Source organism: Triticum aestivum, chromosome 6D (assembly GCF_018294505.1).
Source record: "Triticum aestivum cultivar Chinese Spring chromosome 6D, IWGSC CS RefSeq v2.1, whole genome shotgun sequence".
Classification (NCBI taxonomy): domain Eukaryota; kingdom Viridiplantae; phylum Streptophyta; class Magnoliopsida; order Poales; family Poaceae; genus Triticum; species Triticum aestivum.
The window spans coordinates 449042115-449066515 of NC_057811.1; the positions used below are offsets into that span (position 1 = coordinate 449042115).

Consider the following 24401-nt stretch of genomic DNA (forward strand, 5'->3'; position numbering starts at 1 on the left):
TATGCAGAGGCCGGGCTTTCTATGAAACGATTGTATCACCTCGATATGTCAATGAAATGAAATGCTCTTTATCGAAAAAAAGTGGACTGTTTTTTTACCAAAATTTGAACTTTCTGTTAGTCTTGTTTTTGCATACTAACATACCCATTGATACACTTTAAGGGGATATGCTAGAGATGCTTTAACAATGCTAATTAAGCTGTATTTCTATCTCCTAACTGCTATTGAACAAGTAGTAAGTTGCTGCATGTAGCTAAAACACTCTTTTTTGAGCAGGCTACAGTACTCTTGGGAACTCTGTTTGTGAATTACTTCCAGCTAGCCATGTATGCACTTGGTAGTGGATATGTTGTGAGTTAACTTTTTTGAGGGATATGTTGTGAGTTATTCGCAGAAAAAATTGTTGTGAGTTAACTGTTTTGACGGATATCTAGTGAAGTGAGTTAATTAGTAATAGAACAATCAGTTCTTGAGATTATCAACTGCTATGTGCCTTGAGAGCTGTATAACTGTTGGGAGTAACTATCTATGCCATTGTTTTGTTTTGTGAGTTTGTACGTACATTTGCCAGTAAAAAAAAGGCCATGCACTGGAATCAAACTGTGTGGACAGATAAACCTAACTTCCACCACAAACGAAGTGGAGAGGAGCGTGAGGTCCGGCCGGTCCAGCCACCTAGCTTAAGTCTCCATCGTCGATGGATGCATGCATCAATCCTTTAAAGGCCGGCCAACTGCTACTATCACTATGTAGCACTACGATGCTTGCTTACGTGGCCATGGCCCATGCATGCCACTCCCCTCCGTTCGGGTGCAAGAATTGATGCCATCCTCTGGAAGCAAATTAAAAGTGTGAAACGCTCGGCGAACGGCGTCACAGGACGATATGCACATGCACATGCATTTGCAGTTGCAAACTTGCAATTGCAAAGAAGTCGGGCTGGGCACTGCCAAAGATCGATGGTACGTATATACGTGTCGAGCTCTCCTTTGCCCACGCCTACGTCTCGCCAGCCGTTCATCATTTCACTTGATGTCGTGCTTTCCTTATAAAGCCGGCCCGGCCGCGGCCGAATCTCCCGTCCCTCGCAGCCTTGACCCGTGACCGTGAGAGATAGCTAGCTAGCTCCATCAGGATAGCACTGCCTGCTCAAGAAGAGGAAGAGGAAGAGGGACCAATGGCCGGTGGCGATCAACCTGCGCTGAGGCAAGTGCTCATGGTGGCGAAGGCCTGCTTCGTCCTGGGCTTGGTGATGGCCGTGATCGGGCTTGTTGCCGCCACCAGCAACCCGGCAGACTTCCAGGTAACTCCACAACTCCGGCATCTATCTCCCTTCGCTGGCACCTACTATCGGTATCGTACGTACTCCTACTAATTTGCTGGATGGTTACCCATGCATGCAGTCGCAGACGGACGCGGCAACGGAGGCGGAGGCGCTGCGCCTGCGCTCGGGGGCGCTCACCCTGGTGCTCCTCGGGGTCGCACAGGCGATGACCGCCGCGGCGGCCGTCGTGGTCCTCGCGGGGGGCTCCCTCGCATTTATGGGCCGGTGCCTCGTCGCCAGCGCGCTCGTCGTCGCCGCCACCAATACCTACCTTCTCTGCAGAGTCGTCTACATGGTGGCAGTCATCGCCGGCGGGAACTTACTCGACGTCTGGACCCACATCTCCATCGCCTGCTCCTTCTTCTCCTTCTTCTCCGCCAGCCTCGCCGCCACCCTGGCTGGGCCTAATCAACCTCGCCGGCCGTCGCCTTTAGCGTAAATAATAATAATTCAAAAGAAATACAAACATCTTATAGAGTTTCACAACCAAACAAATATATCATAGTTTACAAAGCCAAATAAAAATTAATTTGTCTCAAATTCATTTGAAAAAATATACATCTATTGGTTACTAACGTGAGCCAACATATACTCAACCAAATATTTGGAGTTGCATGTGAGTTTCTCAATCACACATTTGATAATGAAATTGGATGAACTATGCAAACATTGCCACTCCTCTGCTCAGGCACAACATTGTCACCCTGAAACTGAAACTCTTGGTCATAGATACGTTCCGGGCACTCATCCTCTACGACCATATTGTGTATGATTACACAAGCAGTCATCATCTCCCACAACTTCTTGGTGCTTCAAGTTCTAGCAGGATATCGAACGATGCCCCAGCGAGATTGCAGAACACCAAAGGCACGATCCACATCCTTCCTAGCACTCTCTTGTTCTTGAGCAAATCTATTCCTCTTCTCTCCTACAGGGTTGGGGATTGTCTTCACAAGAGTAGTCCACTGGGGATAGTTACCGTCAGCTAGGTATTATCCTTAGTTGTAGTTGTGGCCATTGATGTCAACATCAACCTTCGGGCAGTTGCCTACTGCAAGCCTTGCAAACAACAGAGAGCGTAGAAGCACGTTGATATCGTTGTGTGATCCGGCCATGCCGAAGAAAAAGTGTCAAATCCAGAGAACTTGTGAAGCCACGACCTCGAGTACGACGGTGCAAGCTTCGACATGGCCCCTATAATGCCCGTGCCAAGCAGAAGGGCGGTTCTTCCACTCTCAGTGCATACAATCTATACTACCAAGCATCCCCGAAAAGCCCCTGCTGGCATTCATCGCCAACAACCAGGTTGTATCTGCAGCATTTGGATCTCTCAAGTACTCAAGGCCAAACACTACTATCACAACCTTGCAAAACTTGTACATGGACTCTAGGCACGTGGACTCGCTCATACAGACATACTTTTCGATGAGATCACCGGAAACTTTGTATGCAAGCATCCAAATAGCCGTAGTGCAGTTTTGATAAGAGGAGAAGTCAATCTTTCCCAGGTCATCCTCCTTGCACTCAAATAATAATCGTACCCCACAACCCCCTCCTGGATACAGTTGAACACATATCTAGCCATACGGAAACGGTGCCAGAATAGGTGGTGTTTGAACAACGGGGTGGGGTCTCGAAGTAGTCCTTCCAAAGAAGGAAATGGCCGCTCTCTCGGTTGCAATTCAACGCCGGAGTGTGTCCCGGGATCGAGCACCGGAACATCGGCCGCTGCCTACTAAGGTGGTCATGGATGACCAACACAACAGCCACAAGCTCCTCATCGTCGGACGAGGAATCATCTGGGTCGCAAAGGAAATTGTGGAAAAAGAACTCGTCGCTGGAGTCCATTTGTACCTTGCGGGCAAACTGACGAATAGCGCGGGCGTCGTCGAAGAAGTTGGCCGTCGAAGAGCCTCACGCCTCCCCTGGACCTGGTGGCAAGCCCTGTCGGCGTCCGGCGAGCATGGTCGCCACGCTTTGTCCGCTTCAGGCATGGGTGGGGTTGAGGTGGTGCTGGCGGCGATGTCGGGGAAGCTGCGGCGATGGGGTGGTGGTGGCGGCGACGTTGGTAGGTGGCGTGTTGCAGGGGGAGGGACGACTGTGCGGGCGGCTGGCCTGGGCTGGGCAGCGGCGGCGACCGGGGTGGTGCGCCGGGGCTTGTTGGCTGTCAGTGCGAGGAAGAGAATGGCCTATGTGCCACCGACTGGCGGGCCAGGTAAGGGAGTAAGCGGGCGTCCCCCGTGTTCGTTCCGTGTCCGCGCAGAAACAAACGAGGCCCAAATTTGAGCCTGGAATGGGTCGCCCACGCGTCCGTTTGGGTCGGCTCGTTAGCCGACTTTTGTGTCCGTTTCGACCCACACGAACACGCGCGGACGAAATAGTTCGGCACGTTGGAGTTGCTCTGAACCCTCAACTCAAGAGTGCCGAGTCAATTGGTTGCCACACTGTCTGAAATCACTACATTCCAAACAGCAATTATAAAGGGAAAAAAGATCATTTAATCTAATACCTATACATATAATCTTGTGCATACGACACTTATATCAGCAACCAGGAGTAATTTATTGGCGGCAAGTTTGCTACTACCTCCTTTCCGGTTTATAAGACTTGCGTGTATCCCTAGATCTATAATTTGACCAATAAGATAAGTTGCATAGTTTAAAAATTATGATACCATTAGAAAGTATATGATTTAAACTTTCTAATGATATGTTTTTTGTGATAGATATTTTGTATTACGTTGGTCTATGTCTACCTAAATATATGCGCCTTATAAACCGAAAAGGAGATAGTAGTAACCAACTAATTCAAAATCAGTACATGAGGGCATACTGCATATGCTCCCAACAATTAATTTCAATCATAAGTTTTACATTAGAGATCTTTTATATGCATGAATCCAGAAAGGGCGGATTTGAAAAAAAATGCTCTGTTTCATCCATGGGGGGGGGGGGGGGGGGGGGAGTGTCGTAGTCCATGGACCACCCTGTAATTCGGCCCATTACTTCATTATATATATGTGAATTAAAAAATCAACTAGTCTGCAGCGGCCAAGGCCCAAGCCCAAAATATAAGGACGTCAGTCGATCGATTGCTACCGCCTGGCTTTCCTCGTTCGCTTCGTATTCTATCACAGCCTCCCAGTCGTCGTTTCCTTCATATTTTGTACGACTCGAACTGGTGCAAGGCTATCAGCGAACCCTAGCGAGGCACAGCCGGCGGCTGGAGGCTGTCAGGTAGAGGAGGAGTGGCGAAGGAGGAAGTTAGAGGCGCCGGCGCCCGGCATCGCCGGCTAGCAACAAGGACGCGCAGTGTCTACATTAGAGCATCCCCAGCCGTTGGCCCCCAGGCGGCGATTTTATGCGCCCCCTGAGGCGAGCCGGCGCTAAAATCGGTGCGGGGGCGAGCGGGTTCCCAGCCGCTCGCCCCAGGGTCGCCCCAGACACGTTTTTTTTATTTTAAAAAACCTGAATTCGGTAAAGTTTGGCTAAATTTAGTAAACTTGACATTCATATTCAACATGTTCGGTGTTACATCAATTATTTAAAAAAGTGGCATCTACGGGGCGAACAAGTCGCTGAGTGCGGCAAAGTCGCCGACGTCGCTGCCGTCCTCGTCGGCGGCGGCGGCGGCCTTCTCCTTCTTGATGGCGCGGCCGCCCCTGCTGGACCCCTGCCCGGCGGCTCCATGGCGGACCGGTGGTGGCGGCGCGTCCTCGTCGTCGCTGTCGTCGAGGACGACGAAGCCTCCATCGTCCTGGCCAGGCGCCGAGCTTCAAACCGCGCGTAGGCGGCGCGCTGACCCTCCATCTCCGTGCGCGCCCAGTAGTCACGCACCCATTTGAGGGCCGCTTCGTCATCGAGATCCTCCTCCTTGACGTCGCCGGCGAGCCCGGACTCCGTCTTCACAACGGGGAGCCCCGGCTCTTGCTTGACGGCGGCAAGCCCCGGCTCCGGCTTGGCGGCGGCGAGCCCCGGCTCCGTCTTTGGCTTGACGAAGCGCGGAGGAGCCGAGGAGGAGGCGCGCCGGCCGCCCTCATTGATGACGATGCCGGCACTGCGGGTGCGCTGGCCGAGGGGGAGCGGGAGGAGGAGCCGAACCTCCTAGGCACCCACGACCCGGCGCTCCGGCGGGGGGGGGGGGGGGGGCGGGACGGCCGCCGCGGCAGGGTATGCCAGCGGCTGGTTATTGCCGCCCTCGAGGTACTCCATCACCTCGTGCAGTGTGCGGCCGGGGACGCCCCACCAGACGCGGCGGCCGTCGCTGTTCTTGAGGCCGCCCACCACCGGCGCCCCGTTCGTGGACGCCAGCCGCTGCGCCTGGTGGGGCCCTGTAATTCGGCCCATTACTTCATTATATATATATATATATATATATATATGAATTAAAAAATCAACTAGTCTGCGGCGGCCAAGGCCCAAGCCCAAAATATAAGGACGTCAGTCGATCGATCGCTACCGCCTGGGTTTCCTTGTTCGCTTCGTATTCTATCCCAGCCTCCCAGTCGTCGTTTCCTTCATATTTTGTACGACTCGAACTGGCGCAAGGCTATCAGCGAACCCTAGCGAGGCACGGCCGGCGGCTGGAGGCTGTCAGGTAAAGGAGGATTGGCGAAGGAGGAAGTTAGAGGCGCCAGCGCCCGGCATCGCCGGCTAGCAACACGGACGCGCAATGTCTACATTAGAGCATCCCCAGCCGTTGGCCCCCCAGGCGGCGATTTTATGCGCCCCCTGGAGGCGAACCGGCGCTAAAATCGGCGCGGAGGCGAGCGGGTTCCCAGCCGCTCGCCCCAGGGTCGCCCAGACGCGTTTTTTTTATTTTAAAAAACTTGAATTCGGTAAAGTTTGGCTAAATTTGGTAAACTTGACATTCATATTCAACATGTTCGGTGTTACATAAATTATTTAAAAAAGTGGCATCTACGGGGCGAACAAGTCGCTGAGTGCGGCGAAGTCGCCGACGTCGCTGCCGTCCTCGTCGGCGGCGGCGGCGGCCTTCTCCTTCTTGATGGCGCGGCCGCCCCTGCTGGACCCCTGCCCGGCGGCTCCATGGCGGACCGGTGGTGGCGGCGCGTCCTCGTCGTCGCTGTCGTCGTGGACGACGACGCCTCCCTCGTCCTGGCCAGGCGCCGAGCTTCAAACCGCGCGTAGGCGGCACGCTGACCCTCCATCTCCGTGCGCGCCCAGTAGTCACGCACCCATTTGAGGGCCGCTTCGTCATCGAGATCCTCCTCCTTGACGTCGCCGGCGAGCCCGGGCTCCGTCTTCACGACGGGGAGCCCCTGCTCTTGCTTGACGGCGGCAAGCCCCGGCTCCGTCTTTGGCTTGACGAAGCGCGGAGGAGCCGAGGAGGAGGCCCGCCGGCCGCCCTCGTTGATGACGATGCCGGCACTGCGGGTGCGCTGGCCGAGGGGGAGCGGGAGGAGGAGGAAGAGGAGGAGGAGTCGAACCTCCTAGGCACCCACGGCCCGGCGCTCCGGCGGGGGGGGGGGGGGGGGGTGGGCGGGACGGCCGCCGCGGCAGGGTATGCCAGCGGCCGGTTATTGCCGCCCTCGAGGTACTCCATCACCTCGTGCAGTGTGCGGCCGGGGACGCCCCACCAGACGTGGCGGCCGTCGCTGTTCTTGAGGCCGCCCACCACCGGCGCCCCGTTCGTGGACGCCAGCCGCTGCGCCTGGTGGGGCCCTGTAATTCGGCCCATTACTTCATTATATATATATATATTAATTAAAAAATTAACTAGTCTGCAGCGGCCAAGGCCCAAGCCCAAAATATAAGGACGTCAGTCGATCGATCGCTACCGCCTGGGTTTCCTCGTTCGCTTCGTATTCTATCCCAGCCTCCCAGTCGTCGTTTCCTTCATATTTTGTACGACTCGAACTGGCGCAAGGCTATCAGCGAACCCTAGCGAGGCACGGCCGGCGGCTGGAGGCTGTCAGGTAGAGGAGGATTGGCGAAGGAGGAAGTTAGAGGCGCCGGCGCCCGGCATCGCTGGCTAGCAACACGGACGCGCAATGTCTACATTAGAGCATCCCCAGCCGTTGGCCCCCCAGGCGGCGATTTTATGCGCCCCTGGAGGCGAACCGGCGCTAAAATCGGTGCGGGGGCGAGCGGGTTCCCAGCCGCTCGCCCCAGGGTCGCCCAGACGCGTTTTTTTTATTTTAAAAAATCTGAATTCTGTAAAGTTTGGCTAAATTTGGCAAACTTGACATTCATATTCAACATGTTCGGCGTTACATAAATTATTTTAAAAAATGGCATCTACGGGGCGAACAAGTCGCTGAGTGCGGCGAAGTCGCCGACGTCGCTGCCGTCCTCGTCATCGGCGGCGGCGGCCTTCTCCTTCTTGATGGCGCGGCCGCCCCTGCTGGACCCCTGCCCGGCGGCTCCATGGCGGACCGGTGGTGGCGGCGCGTCGTCCTCGTCGCTGTCGTCGAGGACGACGACGCCTCCCTCGTCCTGGCCACGGCGCCGAGCTTCAAACCGCGCGTAGGCGGCGCGCTGACGCTCCATCTCCGTGCGCGCCCAGTAGTCACGCACCCATTTGAGGGCCGCTTCGTCGTCGAGATCCTCCTCCTTGACGTCGCCGGCGAGCCCGGGCTCCTTCACGACGGGGAGCCCCGGCTCCGTCTTCACGACGGGGAGCCCGAGCTCCGGCTTGACGGCGGCGAGCCCCGGCTCCGTCTTTAGCTTGACGAAGCGCGGAGGAGCCGAGGAGGAGGCGCGCCAGCCGCCCTCGTTGATGACGATGCCGGCGCTGCGAGTGCGCCGGCCGAGGGGGAGAGGGAGCAGGAGGAAGAGGAGGAGGAGCCGAACCTCCTAGGCACCCACGGCCCGGCGCTCCGGCGCGGGGGGTGGGGGTGGGCGGGACGGCCGCCGCGGCAGGGTATGCCAGCGGCGGGTTATTGCCGCCCTCGAGGTACTCCATCACCTCGTGCAGTGTGCGGCCGGGGACGCCCCACCAGACGCGGCGGCCGTCGCTGTTCTTGAGGCCGCCCACCACCGGCGCCCCGTTCGTGGACGCCAGCCACTGCGCCTGCTGCCGCTGGAAGTAGTCCGTACACACCGCGTATTTGTCGGCGGCGTACTGGGGGAGGGCGCGTTGCTCCTCCGTTAGGGTCGACCGCACGCAGTCGACCTCGACGGTGAAGATACCGGGGCACGCGTCGACGTCGGGCACTGGGGGGATGGTGACGCCGCCGTTGCTGAGCCTCCACCCCGTCGGCCCGGCGCGCATGTCCGGCGGCGCCGGGATGTTGGCCTCGAACAGGAGCCACGCCTCGCCTTCCTGGAGTGTCACCGGGGAAACGTTCGGCCATCGCTCGGAAGATAGGGAAGGGGAGGACGGGGGAGATAGCAGAGCTCGGCGCGACGGAGACGGGAGAGAGCAGAGCTCGGCGGCGGCTGGTTTGGGCTCGGGCTGGTGTGGCCAGCGGCGAGGGGGAGCGGCGGGTTTTATAGCCCGCGCCGTGTGTACGCGTGGCGGGAGGGGAGGCGTCGCCGCGCCGCCCGTGAGGAATCAATGGCAAGGTTGACCGGCGGCAGCCTTGCCATTGATTCCCCGCGGGAAACCGAGGTGCTCTGGGGGAAGACAAGGCGTCGTGTCGCTGACGCGGCTTGCCCGTGGCTCTTTCGCGCCAAAACCGCTCGCCCCGGCGCCCTGGTGCGCCCCCAGCACGCCGGGTTCGGCCTGGGTCCGCCGGCGCCAGTTTCGGCCCAAACTGGCGAAAAAGGGCCCCGGGGGCGCGACTGGGCCGATTTTTCGGCGCCGGCGCGGCAAAAACGCCTGGGGAGGGCCTGTTGGGGGCGCGGCTGGAGTTGCTCTTAGACCGAGTGACCGAGGCAGGACCGCCAGGAGCTGACTGACTTCTCATCTCTTCCGATTAGAAGTATGATCTCCATCCTTTTTTATTCAAGGTATAATTTGCCTTCACGATTTAAACAAGTTTACTCTGACTGCAAATTGGAACTCAGAATTTATGTATCGAGCTGATTGATTAACGATTATTATGTATTCAATCAAACAGATAATTTACATATCAAACTTCTTTTTATTTTGGAATTGTTGCAAAATAGAGAGGCCAAGAAACTCTCTTGTTGATCTCTCAATTAATCTTCTTCAAGCAAAGAGGCATATAGTTTATAATTTGGTGTACTTGCTTCTCAAATTGGTGTTGCTGCTACCACCGCAAGTGTTGAAAGAGCATTTTCTGCAATGAGTTTGGTCAAGAGCAAGCCAAGAAATAAGATGGTTGATAGTCTGTTGTTTGATTGTCATAGTCACATACATTGAGCGAGATGCTTTCTCCAAAGTGATGATGATATAATCGATACTTTCATGGCATTGAGAACACTGGCGGGGCTACGTTAGGGCCAAACCAGGCCGTTGCCCGCCCATGTTTTCTGTAAAAAATACAATTATGTAGGTATGCCCAGCCCACGTACTGCAACACAGGTCAGTAGCACCAGCCCAGCTGTAGCCCAGGTTCAATCTGGCCCGCCCATAATTCTGCTTGTAGCTCCGTCACTAATTGAGAAGGCGTTATCCCGACAAATAAAGTGTGGTATTATCTTATGCAAATTTAGAAATTCAACTGTGAATTTTTATATGCTTTGTAAGAGTTATTGATGTGTGTTTTGATAAATTTTATGCGATATATTGGTATGCACTATTTATGCAAAGTTCCAACCACCAGGATAAGAGGAAAATTCTTCAGTCCAAAAACACAGTGATTTTTTTGGGGGCTAGTTACCATTTCAGAAATATAAGAGGGTACAGAGGAGAGGGGTGCAAACCATACTAAACGATTGAGAGCAGAGCTTTGGGCGGTGGCCGGCAGTTGCAGCTTGAGCACCACCTTCCACGGCTCAGTTCTGCGTCGGCGGCCTCATCTCCTCTGGCGCAGCCCGGTGAAGTCACCGCGTCGCTAAGTCATCTTCCAGAGCCTCACCACCCCCGCCACTCTGGTAAATCTCCTCTTTTCTCCTCCTCATCTGCTACCCCTTCTCCCCATCTGCTTCTCTACGGCTCCACCCACAGGGCCATAGTCACACTACATTGCTTCTCTTCTTCCCCGTGGATCTCTGAACTCTTGCTTCTCTTCCCCTGCCTTGACTATTCTCAGTTCTTTGACCCCTGATTTGCCAATCTTTTTGTATTGCTGCGGTACCAAAGTATCCTCCAGTCATTGTGGTGTAAAAAAAATACCTATCAATTGGACCACCCTGGCATAAAATCCTAGCTACGCCACTGGGTGGAGGGGGGCAACAGTCCCCCCCCCCCCAACCGCCCTTCGATCTATCTCCTCCCCCCGTCGCCGTTACATCTTTTGGCTCAAGACAAGTACTTGGAAGGTTGTTATAATTGAAGCAAAGCAAGTCGTTCGTAAAAGATCATGGTGGTCTATGTGAGTGCATCCCGAGGGTGGGAAACTTTTTTTTTTCAAGAGTACGTTAAAGGGTGGGAAACTGAAAAAGGCTGGTTGGATGATACATCAGTCCATCTAGGAACACAAGAAGAATGGACAAGGTCTTATCACCGCAAGAAAACTTCAAGTGTTGTAGATGCTCCTAACCCTCCATCGCCCCTCTCGAAACTGTCAAAGAAAATGTTCCTAAAAATGCTCATCATAATACTGATCATGAAGTTCTCCATGTAATGAATCAATTATTCATTGTTGTCATGACTTTTCATTGTTAAATATAAACCTTATATTCATTTCTCTAGACTAGGAAATACTGGTGTCAATTGAAGTGAGAATTATTCAGTATAGTTCGTTAATTTAGCCCATCCTTTTGTTTTTGTTAGCATGCTTCGTTCGGTTTTCTCGATGTGTGATCATGTGAGTCTTCCGGTGCACACTATGATCCATCCATCCAAGGACAACATCATCACCTACATTTGCTTCTGTTATCAAAGACGAGAATGGAGTCGTACGGGTCGCACAATGAGCCAAATAATCAAGAGACAGAAGAGGAGATGCAACAACGTGACAAGAGCCTACCCATGTGACGTCTCATGTTGCTGCACAGCTCGCTGTTCTGCGTGGCACACCTCTGAAGAGTTGCAGCAGCGTAGCAATGCGCATGTGCACTTGGTGCTCAGCGCACACGAATGAACCGTGGAGGCTCCTGTTTGACTTGTACTCCCTCTGTAAATTAATATAAAAGCGTTTAGATCATTATTTTAGAACTCTAAACGTTCTTATATTAATTTAAGGAGGGAGTAAAACATGTGGACGCTGCCTTGTCTTCTCTTGCCTGAACGAACATGCATGCTTGCCTGAGCAAAATCCGCATCCATCCATCTCACCGTTTTATATGAGGCAAATTTGACAAATTTGACCTATAGACGAAATCAAATCACAGAATGAACTGTCCATGAAACTATTTCACGCGGCTGACCCGTGGCGCCTAGCTCTCAGGCGCTGCACTAGTGCAACGCCTGGGAGCTAGGCGCTGCACACTGACTTAGTAATTTTTTAATCACACGGGTGCGACGCTGGCCGTGTAGCGCCTATCTGTAAGGCGTTGCACAGTGTAGTGTGGCGGCTTCGTGTCGAACGTCACACAAAAAGGTCAGCCGCGTGAAATAGTTTCACGGATAGTTCATTCTGTGATTTGATTTCGTTTATAGGTTAAATTTGTCAAATTTGCCTTCATATAGGGCGAACGATGGTTCTTTGCCGGATGATGAATGCTGATGTGGACAGGTGTTGGAGGCACGGCAGAATCCCTTCGTCATCAGGATGAAGTTACAGTGGAAAGCATTGATTGTATGCATGTGGTATGTGTTGGTCTGTGTAACATACTGTACCCTCCATTGCACCGTCTCCGCCTCTCCGTAAGAAAACATGTGCGAGCAAATCCATCCATTCATTACATAGACGATGGACTGGTTGCTCCGCCACTAGCCCAGCAAACTGGCAACTGCTTTCTAACTCCACCCAAATCGTCACCAAAATGATTGAAGCCATCTCTCCCACCTTCAGGAAAGGTGTTAATTCGGTCATCCTGTTGACACTTTGGGAAATTAGGAGAAAAAGAAACAACTGCACGTTCAGAAACAAGACGGCCTCCGCTGACGATGTTGTTGCCTCCATCAGAAGATCAATCCACCTCTGGCGTGCAGCTGGCGCAATTTGCCTAGAGCCCCCATTTGGGGGGACAGAGATCAGGTGACATGCACCTTTGACCTGAATTCAAATTTAAACATTACGAAAAAATCTGAAAAAAATCATGCATCTTCACAACACATATTAAGATAATCTCTAAAAAATTCAGATCAAAATTCGAAACATACATCAAGAAGCAAAAAAGAAAATTCTGTCATGAATAGTTGTGAATGGTTCTCTGTATACTATTCACATCTGAGTTTCTCTTTTTTGCTTCTCGATGTATGTTTCAAATTTTGATCTGAATTTTTTAGGGGTTATCTTAATATGTGATGTGAACATACATGATTTTTTCAGATTTTTTTTTTGCAATGTTTAAATTTGAATTCAGGCCGCAAGGCATACGGTGACATGCAAATGTGCATGTCACCTGATCTCAGTCCCATTTGGGAACCAGACATGAGATATGTAGCCCTTAGGCCAATTCCACCGCACGACCCCAAACGGACGTCCATTTTGTCCGGATTTTGTCCGTTTGGGGTGGCAATGGGTGGCAAAACGGACCTGCATGTCCGAGTTTACTTGGAGACGCCCAACGCGCAGACCAACCCCAAAACGTCTGCCTCGGTCGCGCGCCTCACCCGCCCACGCCACGCCCGCGCTCTCGCTCCGCCGGTGCCGGCGCCGCTGCCAGGCTCGCCCGCGCCCGCACGCCATCGCTGCCCCGCTGCACCCCGCCGCCCACCACCGCGCCCGCCAGGCGTCCTGCAGACCCCGCGCGAGCCCGCGTCCTCCGCTCCAGGCTCTGCGCGCCGCGCGCCGCCCCGTCCCACGCGCCCCGCGCCCCGCGCCGCACCGCCTGCTAGCCGCACGCCCCGCCGCTCCCAGTCCCGCGGGCCGCCCCGTCCCGCACCGCCTGCACCCCGGCCCGCCGCTCCCCGCCCCGCCCTGCCCGTGGCCCCGCCTGCTCGCTGTGCCGCTCGCGTGCACCGGCATGGTGGTGCGTGGAGCGGAAGAGAGAGGAGAAAAGGTGGAGAGAGAGGATGGTGGGTGGGCATGGTGGGCCATGCGAGATAAAAAAGAGAGAGGATGACAGGCGGGCCAGGGGGTCACATGCAGAGGACACGCCCTGGACGAGGACGACGCAGAAGTGTCCGCTTGTGTCCGTTTTTGACCCAAAGACAGACCAATTTTGCGTCCAGGATGGGGCGAGGCGGACCAGAAATGGACTTTTTTTAGGATGGGGTCGCGCGTTGGGACGTCTCGTTTGTCCGTTTTACCCCAAACGGACGGGGCCGAACGATTTGGGGTCGTGCCGTGGAGTTGGCCTTGGCTACCCAGCCTCTGGGCTATTTTTCTTCTTTAGGTTTTTCTCTTTTTATCGAGTATTTCAAAAAGCTATCACATTTCGTGAAAACTGTGCCTACAAACTACCACTTTATAAATTTGTACCGAAAATTATCATTTTTCACTAATTTTTCCAAAAACACCAGTGACTGCTTCGACTGAAATTAAACATGATTATGACAGGGTTGGCCTACACGTAGGCGCTGACATGGCACACGCACGCTCACGGCGGCCAGCCGGACCGCTGCACGCACGGCTCCGCACACACGCTCGCGGCGACGGCGACTAGCCTGCCAGCACGCGGCGGCGGCGGCTGCGCGCACGGCTCCGAACACGCCAGCACGCGGCGGCGGCTGCGGCTGCGCACGCACACAAGGCCGCGGCTAGCATGCACACAAGCTAGCAGTGCACGCGAGGCTTGCGGCCGTGGCGGCTCGAGCCAGCGCAACGCGTTGCACGCTCCAGACCTCCTCCTCTCCGGTGCCATCACGCCTCGCCAACCCCTTGTTTATCTACAAACGGGGGTGAGCCCCGCCGCTGCCTCCCTCTTCCCTGTGCGCTCGCCGAAGTCAACGTGCTCCGGCCGCGCCAGTTGCGCGCTCGCCCCACCCTGCGCCCCACTGCCCCCACTCCCTACCGCCCAGCCGCGCGCCTGCCCTGCACCGGTCGGTGCGGCTACTGCCTCTGTGGCCTCCGCCTCGTTCGCTACGCGGCCCCGCCGCTCTGCCGCCTCGCCTGCCCTGCACCGGTCGCTGCCTCTGTGGCCTCCGCCTCGTTCGCTACGCGGCCCTGCCGCTCTACCGCCTCGCCTGCTATGGCTGCTGCTGCCGCTACCCCCCACGGCCGCCACCGCGATCGCAGTCCTCCTCCGCCGCTTGCATGCGCCCCCACGTCCGTCGCTCACCTAGCCCGCTCCCCAGCTTGCTGCTACTGCTAATGTGTGCTTCTGCTGCCGCCACCCCACGCGCCGCTCGCTACCGCGCCTGCTCCCGCCGGAGCCCACCGCTGCTCCTGGCTTAGGTCGCCGGAGCCCTCAGCTCCTGTGCGTGCCCAGCCAGAGAGAGAGAGGAGGAGGTGCTTCGCCGGGGCGTCACCATGGAGAAGAGCGTGGAGTGCACATGAGGTGTTCGAGAAAATGCCAGAGAGAGAGGAGGAAGAAGATTGATGCTGACAGGTGGGCCCCACCTGTAACAACGGTCAACTTAACGGTCAAAGTGAACGGTCAACCTGACTTGTGGGCCCATCCTGTCCGAAAGGCGTTTAGAAGAGGCGAATCGGGCACATTCCCGACATGGTAGTTTTTAGTCAAAGATTAGTGAAAAAGTGGTAGTTTTTGGCACAAATTTGTAAAGTGGTAGTCTGTAGGCATGGTTCCACGAAATATGGTAGTTTTTTTTTTGTTAAATACTCCTTTTTATCCTTGACCTTCGGGTCACCACCACCCCATGTTTGATTCACCGCTCCTATCTGCTTATCCAATGAAATGCCATGATACCTGGATCTTTCAAAAAAATTATTAATGAAACTAGTCTGCATGTTAATTGGGTTGTTGCAAACTTTAGATGAGGATTCCTTAATTTTGATGGTACCAAAACCGTCAGTAGCCTCAGTAGGGTAGAGAGTGCACGAGGGTTTTGCACGGTGTTTTTACCCAGGTTCGGGCCCTCATAGTCGAGGTAAAGGACTGTGGGGTTGTTGCCTCACAGTAAATACTCTCCCTGTTTCAAAATAATTGCAGTTCTAGATTTGTCCTAAGTTGAACTTCTTTAAACTTGATCAACTTACTAGAAAAAATTGTAAGCACCTACAACATCAAATACATATATATTATTGAAATATATGTTAAGATGAATCTAAGGATGCTGATTTGGCTTTCTAGATGTTGCTAAAAAAAATTAGAAACATAGTCAAACTTCTTTAAGTTTTACTTACGACAGATTTAGAACTTTAATTATTTTGGAACAGAAAGAGTTGTTAAAAAAGAAGAAGAAGGGAGCTGCCTACTCCAATCATGTTGCCATACTGTTCCCTGTCCATTTCATGCATCATGCATTTGGAGTGTGAGTTTTCTCTTCCTAGAAATGATCACCGTGTCCTTGTCATAGTACCCGACTTGTGCATGATTCATGCTCTCTCTACGTGATTTCGCGCTAACCCGAGTTTGATGTGATTGCTGCTCGATCTCTATGATCTATCCAATGCCACGGCCCGTGACGTTGACAGAACTGACGCCTTTACACCCGCATCAAAGGTCGCCAAACGCAAAATGCTTACTCCATTCTCTAGTTCCACGACTCTCTATAGCTGTCGTCATGTGAGCCTGGCAGTGCACGCCACGATCCACCTTGTCTTCTGTTGTTAAAGACGAGAGTGGTGTCGTCGTACGTTTGTACGGGTCGCGCAAACAATGAAGAGACATAGGAGGACGTGCCCCTACCCATGTGCCACCTCACAGTGCATTCAGTTTGATGCCTTCGGTTTATGGAGTGTACTGTTTCTAACTCCCTCTCTAAAAAATATAAGAGCATTTAGAGTATCTACAACCGGACCTCTCAAATCCATCACATACGTCCGGTCACGATTTTTTGATCTAGACGGGCCTCTCAAATGCCCGGGCTGACTGGCACTCCATATCCAGCCCAAATATGGGGCGGATATGGGGACGCCCGGGCACGCCCGCCATGTCGGCCTGACGGCATGGCCCCACACAGACTCGCCGGGAAACCTGACGGTCCGACGGGCGCCTCGACCGTCGCCACGGTGTGACCGCCGCGTGGCGCTGCTCCGGCTCGCCGCCCGAAGCCGTAGCCGGCCAGCGCCCCCAGCCCTAGCACATCCGTCTCTTCCCTCCCTCCTCTGCCACTCGAGCCTAGCCATCCCCCCACGCCGCCTCTACTACACGATCCTGCACCGTATCTTCCTCCTTGAGCAGGTCCGGATCCTTAGGGAGGCGAGGTTACCTCTGGAACCGGAGGAGGATTTCGAGGAGGTTGAGGAGGAGGTGTCGGGGGAGGAGGAGGAGCAGGACGCTGGATGTGGGGGAGGAGGAGGAGCAGGACGCTGGATGTGGGGGAGGAGGAGGCGCCGGCGATGGAGGAGGACGTGGGCGTCTGGCCGGAGCAGCACGCCATCTTGAATTCCATCCACTATGGGTCGGCTGCGGAGGCCAAGCGTCGCCGTCGGCAACAGATGGAGGCGGCCCAGGCTCTGGTGCAGGCGGCTCCGGCAATCGCCGACAACGACCAAATTTGAGTAGTATAGAATGTAGTATATAGCTATATATTATGTATGCTTTTGTATGGATTTAGGGGCTGAGTCTTTCATTGTATGTGGAGAAGGAAATATGAGGAGTGTCCGGTACTTCGGTTAGTGCCCGCGGACGTTTGAGGGGCCGAATTTGCCAAATTCGGTTGTAGATGCTATTATATCACTAAACTTTTCCCGCCTAAAACTGATTAGATTGCTGCTCTCTGTTGAACGCCACAAGGGCATCTGAGTTGAAGTTGCTGTATCACAGTACAGTCACGGGACCGACGCCTTTGCTTCCGCATCAAAAGCTGGGGAAATGCATGATCATCACCCTCTAATTCGACGATTCTTGACGTGTCGTCATGCGAGTCTTCCAGTGTACACTACGATCCATTACATCCAAGCACATCATCACCTACGTACCTTTGCTTCCATTATCAAAGACGAGAATGGGGTCGTACGGGCCAAATAATCAAGAGACAGACGAGGACATGCATGCAAGTCGTACATGACGCTAGCCCTACCCATGTGCCGCCTCATGCACACCACTTGCAGACACCTCTCGCACCCGCAGAGTTGCAGCAGTATAGTATATGCAAGGCACATGTGATACCATGATACCAATTTTTTAAATTCAAATTTAAACATGCCAAACAATTCTGAAAAAAATCGTGGATGTTCAAGACACATATGTTGACAACCCCTAAAAAATTCAGATCGAAATTCAAAATACACAAGGAGAAACAAAAGGAAAGGACAAATTCATATATGAATACTGTCAGTTTTGCTTTTGGACTGTGATATTTGGCACATGTGTGGCAGATAGCAAAACTACAACACACCTCATTTCTTTCATATAATTACATGCATGCATGTATTAGAGTGACTCAATCTTCAGTCACGTTCTTTGCTTTCTCTAATTACGGACATGCACTAGATGACAAAAAAACTGATGTCATCATATATTCTCCCATATTCCAAAAATTCAAAATGTTTTGTAACTCAAACCGTCACTCTGATGCAAAAACTGTTTTCATATAAAAGATTCGTCGCAACGAGATCTTCGAAACTAGATCCCATGTTGGTATGTTCCGACAACTTTTTTTGGTCAAAAGTTACCACGCGTGGTGTACATAAATTACCACGCCTATTCTACGCAATTTATCATAATATTTGCACATAAATTACTAGGGGCATAAAAATGGTTTTTCCACCTTTCACCACATACACATGCATATGTTTGCACTAGAGGAGAAAAGCTTACATCATCCTAGCTTCTTCCCTAATATAAAATTCAACTTTTTTGTGGCTCAAACCGTCGGTCCGATGCGAAAACGGTTACCAGGGTTATGTTTTTTAACAAGTATTTCCCCTTGGTAAAAGTTATCGCGGTGTTTGTATGTAAGTTATTGGGTCAAAAGTTATCACCCAGGGGCTATGCAACTTATCTTGCTACTTTCACATAAGTTACTGGAGGTTGTTTTTCAACAACTACCTTTTTCCCCTTGGTCAAAGTTACCGCGGTGTTTACCGGTTATGCAATTTCTACATTATCGTGCTTTTATCACATAAATTACTGGGGGTATATTTTCAACAACAACTTTTTCCATTGGTCAAAGTTACCACGGTGTTTTGTACATAAATTATCGGGTACATGGTTGAAGGAAATATGCCCTAGAGGCAATAATAAAGTTATTATTTATTTCCTTATATCATAATAAATGTTTATTATTCATGGTAGAATTTTATTAACCGGAAACATAATACATGTCTGAATACATAGACAAACAGAGTGTCACTAGTATGCCTCTACTTGACTAGCTCGTTAATTAAAGATGGTTATGTTTCCTAACCATAGACATGAGTTGTCATTTGATTAACGGGATCACATCATTAGGAGAATGATGTGATTGACTTGACCCATTCCGTTAGCTTAGCACTCGATCGTTTAGTATGTTGCTATTGCTTCCTTCATGACTTATACATGTTCCTATGACTATGAGATTATGCAACTCCCGTTTACCGGAGGAACACTTTGTGTGCTACCAACACTAGTAGAAAATAGGGCTTTGGTTCGGCCAGAAAAGAGTATTAATCCCGGTTGCATTACGAACCGGGACTAGTGTGAGCATTAGTCCCGGTTCGAGCGGCTAGGGCACCGTACAGGCATTAGTCCCGGTTCAAATGGGACCTTTAGTCCCGGTTGGTGCCACGAACCGGGACTAAAGGGTGCGATGCCCATTAGTACCGGTTCGTGGCACCAACCGGTACTAAAGGTCTCCCGGTTCGAGCCACCAACCGGTACTAATGGGGTTTGAGGCATTAGTACTGGTTCATGGCACGAACCGGTACTAAAGGTCCCATTTTCAAACTCTACCCCCCCTCCCCCGGTGGATCGCCTTTTCAGTTTTGTAAAGAGCAAAAGAAAATGATAAAAACTTCAAAAATTAAAATCCTTCCAGATGTAGTTATGTTACTACATGTACTAGTTAGGAAAATTTAAAAACTTAAATTTGGACATGTTTTGCAAAAAGAGTAGGGAAAATGTAAAATGGCTATAACTTTTGCATATGATGTCAGAAAAAAAATATAATATATCAAAATGTTCAGCACGAAAATCCGCTTCCGATTTTGACGGCCTACGGCCTGTTTGCAAATTTTTAGAATCCTCAAGTTCTAAAAGGAAAAAAGTTATGCTCAAATTTCTTTTTTTTTTGAATTTTTGTTAAATCTGGTCAAACTATGGTCAAACTACTTATTCAAGAAGTTTAGTGTTACTAAATAATTATTCAAGAATATTAGTGTTACTAAATAATTATTTCAGTTTTTTTGAATTTTGGTCAAATCTGGTCAAACTGTGAACTTGCCATGTGAAAAATATATATGTATCATCTATTTGTTGTGAAAATGGTTGGGTATACGAAAAAACAGAAAAAAAAGAGGCAATGCAGGCTCTTTGCCGTATGCCACCGACGGCAACGGGCTCTTTGCTGTCCGCAGCGGACGGGAAAGAAGCCACGTGGCAACCACCTGTGTTTCCTGGCAGCTGACCATTTGGTCAATTTGCGTACGGTGGCAGACGGGAAAGGCCTGATGCTCTTTGCCGTCAGCCACGGACGGCAAAGACTGCCGTTAGCCACCTAACGGAGTAACAGCGAATTTTTTGCCGTCGGCTTTCTTTGCCGTCCGCCGCTGATGGCAAAGGCTCCTTTGCCGTCCGCGTCAGGAAGCAGACGGCAAAGAAGGTCTTTGCCGATCCTTTCTTTGCCGGCGCCTTTTGCCGTCCGCGGCAGACGGCAAAGGCCTTTGCCGTCCACCTTCCATGCCTTTGCCGTCCGGCAAAGTAGCTAATTCCTGTAGTGTACTTTGTGGTTGAGATGTTTAATACTCCAACACGTCACTCCTAGCCTGATCGGTTACTTTGTGATCGTGCTAATTTTAACTGTGCTACCTGGTCCTTCTTCCCGGAGCACAAATTTCGATGGTGAACTAATCTTACGTCGATCTTCCTCGTCATATCATTTCTCCTTGAACAACAAACTTGATTTCGAGTTTGTGTCATACCCATGGTTCCAATAACCTTTTTCTTCATCATTCCGTTGACTTGATGTCATCGCCGATCGATTACATCTTCATAAAATCTCTTGACAAATGTGTCATGATCATCATCAGCATTCTGAGCTCTTCCAGGATATCAATTGAATTCATGATGAGAAATACCATCCTCTCCCTCGATGATTTGTCGTATCATTGACCACTTTATTGCCTTCCGTTCAACACAAACGTGTCCGTGTTTTGTGTTATACCTTGAGTTCCTTGCTATCCAGCATTTGTTCTTCTTTACCTTGGAGTATTACCATCTTTTATGCCGAGGATGTCGTGAGAATTTCACCACTTCTTAAGAATTCTTGATACAAGTGATACTTCTTGCCATCTCTGTTCATTCCTTAGTCCCCATGTTGTTTCTAACCCGAAAACCGACAATTGCACTACGATGTGCGAATCCAAAACTTCTAAGCAACCCTATTGCTTTGAAGTTAATGATTGACATTTCATTCTTAGACCATTGGTTATCGAATCACCATTCTAACATTGATCATGCTACCTAAACCCATATTTCCGGTGCACCTTTCAACCAATGTTTAATTGTGTATGTTCTCCTCGAGCATACCTCATTATATCATTTATCTGACAAATGTTATCTCCTTGTTCACCTAATTGTGGAAATCCATCTTTTTAGAAATCTTGATGATATTTTGCTGAGTCCATCAGCCACCTCCTCATCCTCTCCTTGGTTTAATGATGAACTCTGATTTCGGAACTTTCTTCCATGGTTCATTTCCCGAGAATCTTACGGTGTCTTCTCGTCAATTTGTGTCGCACCTTTTTCTCCTCAGGCATCCTGAGTCTGAGGTATTCTGACCCCAACCAGATCTGAATCTCGGTCGGATATGATGGTTGGAACATTTTCCAAGAGTCATAATGTTGGTCCTTATTTGACCCGGTAAGGTGATTCATGCCTAGCACACCTAGCCGTAGGACCTCTTGTTATAGTATCCTTTTTAGCAAGGTTATCCATTCTTCCATGAGGAAATTGTAAGACTTATTCTACAAGCTGTTCCTGAAGGATTCTTCGTGTATTCAGAGTTTGAACTTTGCTTGAAGACCATGTCAATGCTATCTCGAAGCGTGTCTCTGGTACTCCGATTTTACAGTAAGCACATTTGTAGCACAATGCAAAAAATTTCTTGATCAATTATCCAAACATCGTTGTATGGGTAATGTCATGAAATTTCTTTCCCCTTTCCTGAAGGGTTTTCTACTTTATATCCTGCCATGGATATCATGCTCTGCTTGTCCTTCGGAAGGGTATACCCCTGGCATATGTGTCAAACACATTTTCCTTTCCATTGTTCTGTTTGACCTAAGGATCACATTTTCCTTTCCATTGATTTGTTTAATCTTCCTCATGATCCATATGATCTAAGCAGTAAATTTTTAGAATCCTCGAATTCTAAAAGGAAAAAAAGGTATGCTCAAATTTCTGTTTTTTTTTGAATTTTTGTTAAATCTGGTCAAACTATGGTCAAACTACTTATTCAAGAAGTATTAGTGTTACTAAATAATTATTCAAGAATATTAGTGTTACTAAATAATTATTTCAGTTTTTTTGACTTTTCGTCAAATCTGGTCAAACTGTGGTCAAACAATGGTCAAACTAATTATTCAAGAAATATTAGTGTTACTAAATAATTATTTCAGTTTTTTTGAATTTTGGTCAAATCTGGTCAAACTGTGAACTTGCCATGTGAAAAACATATATGTATCATCTATTTGTTGTGAAAATGGTTGGGTACAAGAAAAAACAGAAAAAAGAGGCAATGCAGGCTCTTTGCCGTATGCCACCTATGACAACGGGCTCTTTGCCGTCTACCGCGGACGGCAAAGAAGCCACGTGGGAACCACCTGTGTTTCCTGGCAGCTGACCATTTGGTCAATTTGCCTACAGTGGCAGACGGCAAAGGCCTGATGCTCTTTGCCGTCAGCCACGGACGGCAAAGACTGCCGTTAGCCACCTAACGGACTAACAGCGAATTTATTGCCGTCGGCTTTCTTTGCCGTCTGCCGCTGATGGCAAAGGCTCCTTTGTCGTCCGCGTCAGGAAGCAGACGGAAAATAAGGTCTTTGCCGATCCTTTCTTTGCCGGCGCCTTTTGCCGTCCGCGGCAGACGGCAAAGGCCTTTGCCGTCCACCTTCCATGCCTTTGCCGTCTGCCTCGGCAGACGGCAAAGTAGCTGATTCCTGTAGTGTACTTTGTTGTTGAGATGTTTAGTACTCCAACACGTCACTCCTAGCCTGATCGGCTACTTTGTGATCGTGCTAATTTTAACTGTGCTACCTGGTCCTTCTTCCCGGAGCACAAATTTCGACGGTGAACTAATCTTACGTCGATCTTCCTCGTCATATCATTTCTCCTTGAACAACAAACTTGATTTCGAGTTTGTGTCATACCCATGGTTCCAATAACCTTTTTCTTCATCATTCCATTGACTTCATGTCATCGCCGATCGATTACATCTTCATGAAATCTCTTGACAAATGTGTCATGATCATCATCAGCATTCTGAGCTCTTCCAGGATATCAATTGAATTCATGATGAGAAATACCATCCTCTCCCTCGATGATTTGTATTATCATCGACCACTTTATTGCCTTCCGTTCAACACAAACGTGTCCGTGTTTTGTGTTATACCTTGAGTTCCTTGCTATCCAGCATTTGTTCTTCTTTACCTTGGAGTATTACCATCTTTTATGCCGAGGTTGTCGTGAGAATTTCACCACTTCTTAAGAATTCTTGATACAAGTGATACTTCTTGCCATCTCTGTTCATTCCTTGGTCCCCATGTTGTTTCTAACCCGAAAACCGACAATTGAACTACGATGTGCGAATCCAAAACTTCTAAGCAACCCTCTTGCTTTGAAGTTAATGGTTGACATTTCATTCTTAGACCATTGGTTATCGAATCACCATTCTAACATTGATCATGCTACCTAAACCCATATTTCCGGTGCACCTTTCAACCAATGTTTAATTGTGTATGTTTTCCTCGAGCATACCTCATTATATCATTTATCTAACAAATGTTATCTCCTTGTTCACCTAATTGTGGAAATCCATCTTTTTGGAAATCTTGATGATATGTCGCTGAGTCCATCAGCCACCTCCTCATCATCTCCTTGGTTTAATGATGAACTCTGATTTTGGAACTTTCTTCCATGGTTCATTTCCCGACAATCTTACGGTGTCTTCTCGTCAATTTGTGTCGCACCTTTTTCTTCTCAGGCATCCTGAGTCTGAGGTATCCTGACCCCAACCAGATCTGAATCTCAGTCGGATATGATGCTTGGAACATTTTCCAAGAGTCATAATGTTGGTCCTTATTTGACCCGGTAAGGTGATTCATGCCTAGCACACCTAGCCGTAGGACCTATTGTTATAGTATCCTTTTTAGCAAGGTTATCCATTCTTCCATGAGGAAATTGTAAGACTTATTCTACAAGCTGTTCCTGAAGGATTCTTCGTGTATTCAGAGTTTGAACTTTGCTTGAAGACCATGTCAATGCTATCTCGAAGTGTGTCTCTGGTACTCCGATTTTACAGTAAGCACATTTGTAGCACAATGCAAAATGTTTCTTGATCAATTATCCAAACACCGTTGTATGGGTAATGCCATGAAATTTCTTTCCCCTTTCCTGAAGGGTTTTCTACTTTATATCCTGCCATGGATATCATGCTCTACTTGTCCTTGGGAAGGGTATACCCCTGGCATATGTGTCAAACACATTTTCCTTCCATTGTTCTGTTT

General features: G+C 50.3%; 1 protein-coding gene across 1 annotated transcript; it reads left to right on the forward strand.

Moving 5' to 3' along the window:
• Positions 1-1052: 1052 nt before the first annotated feature.
• On the forward strand, positions 1053-1985 carry LOC123141924 (uncharacterized). The gene is made up of 2 exons (XM_044560986.1): positions 1053-1303; positions 1404-1985. The coding sequence occupies exons 1-2, from the start codon at positions 1178-1180 to the stop codon at positions 1761-1763; spliced, it is 486 nt and encodes a 161-aa protein (XP_044416921.1). The 5' UTR covers positions 1053-1177; the 3' UTR covers positions 1764-1985.
• Positions 1986-24401: the final 22416 nt, after the last annotated feature.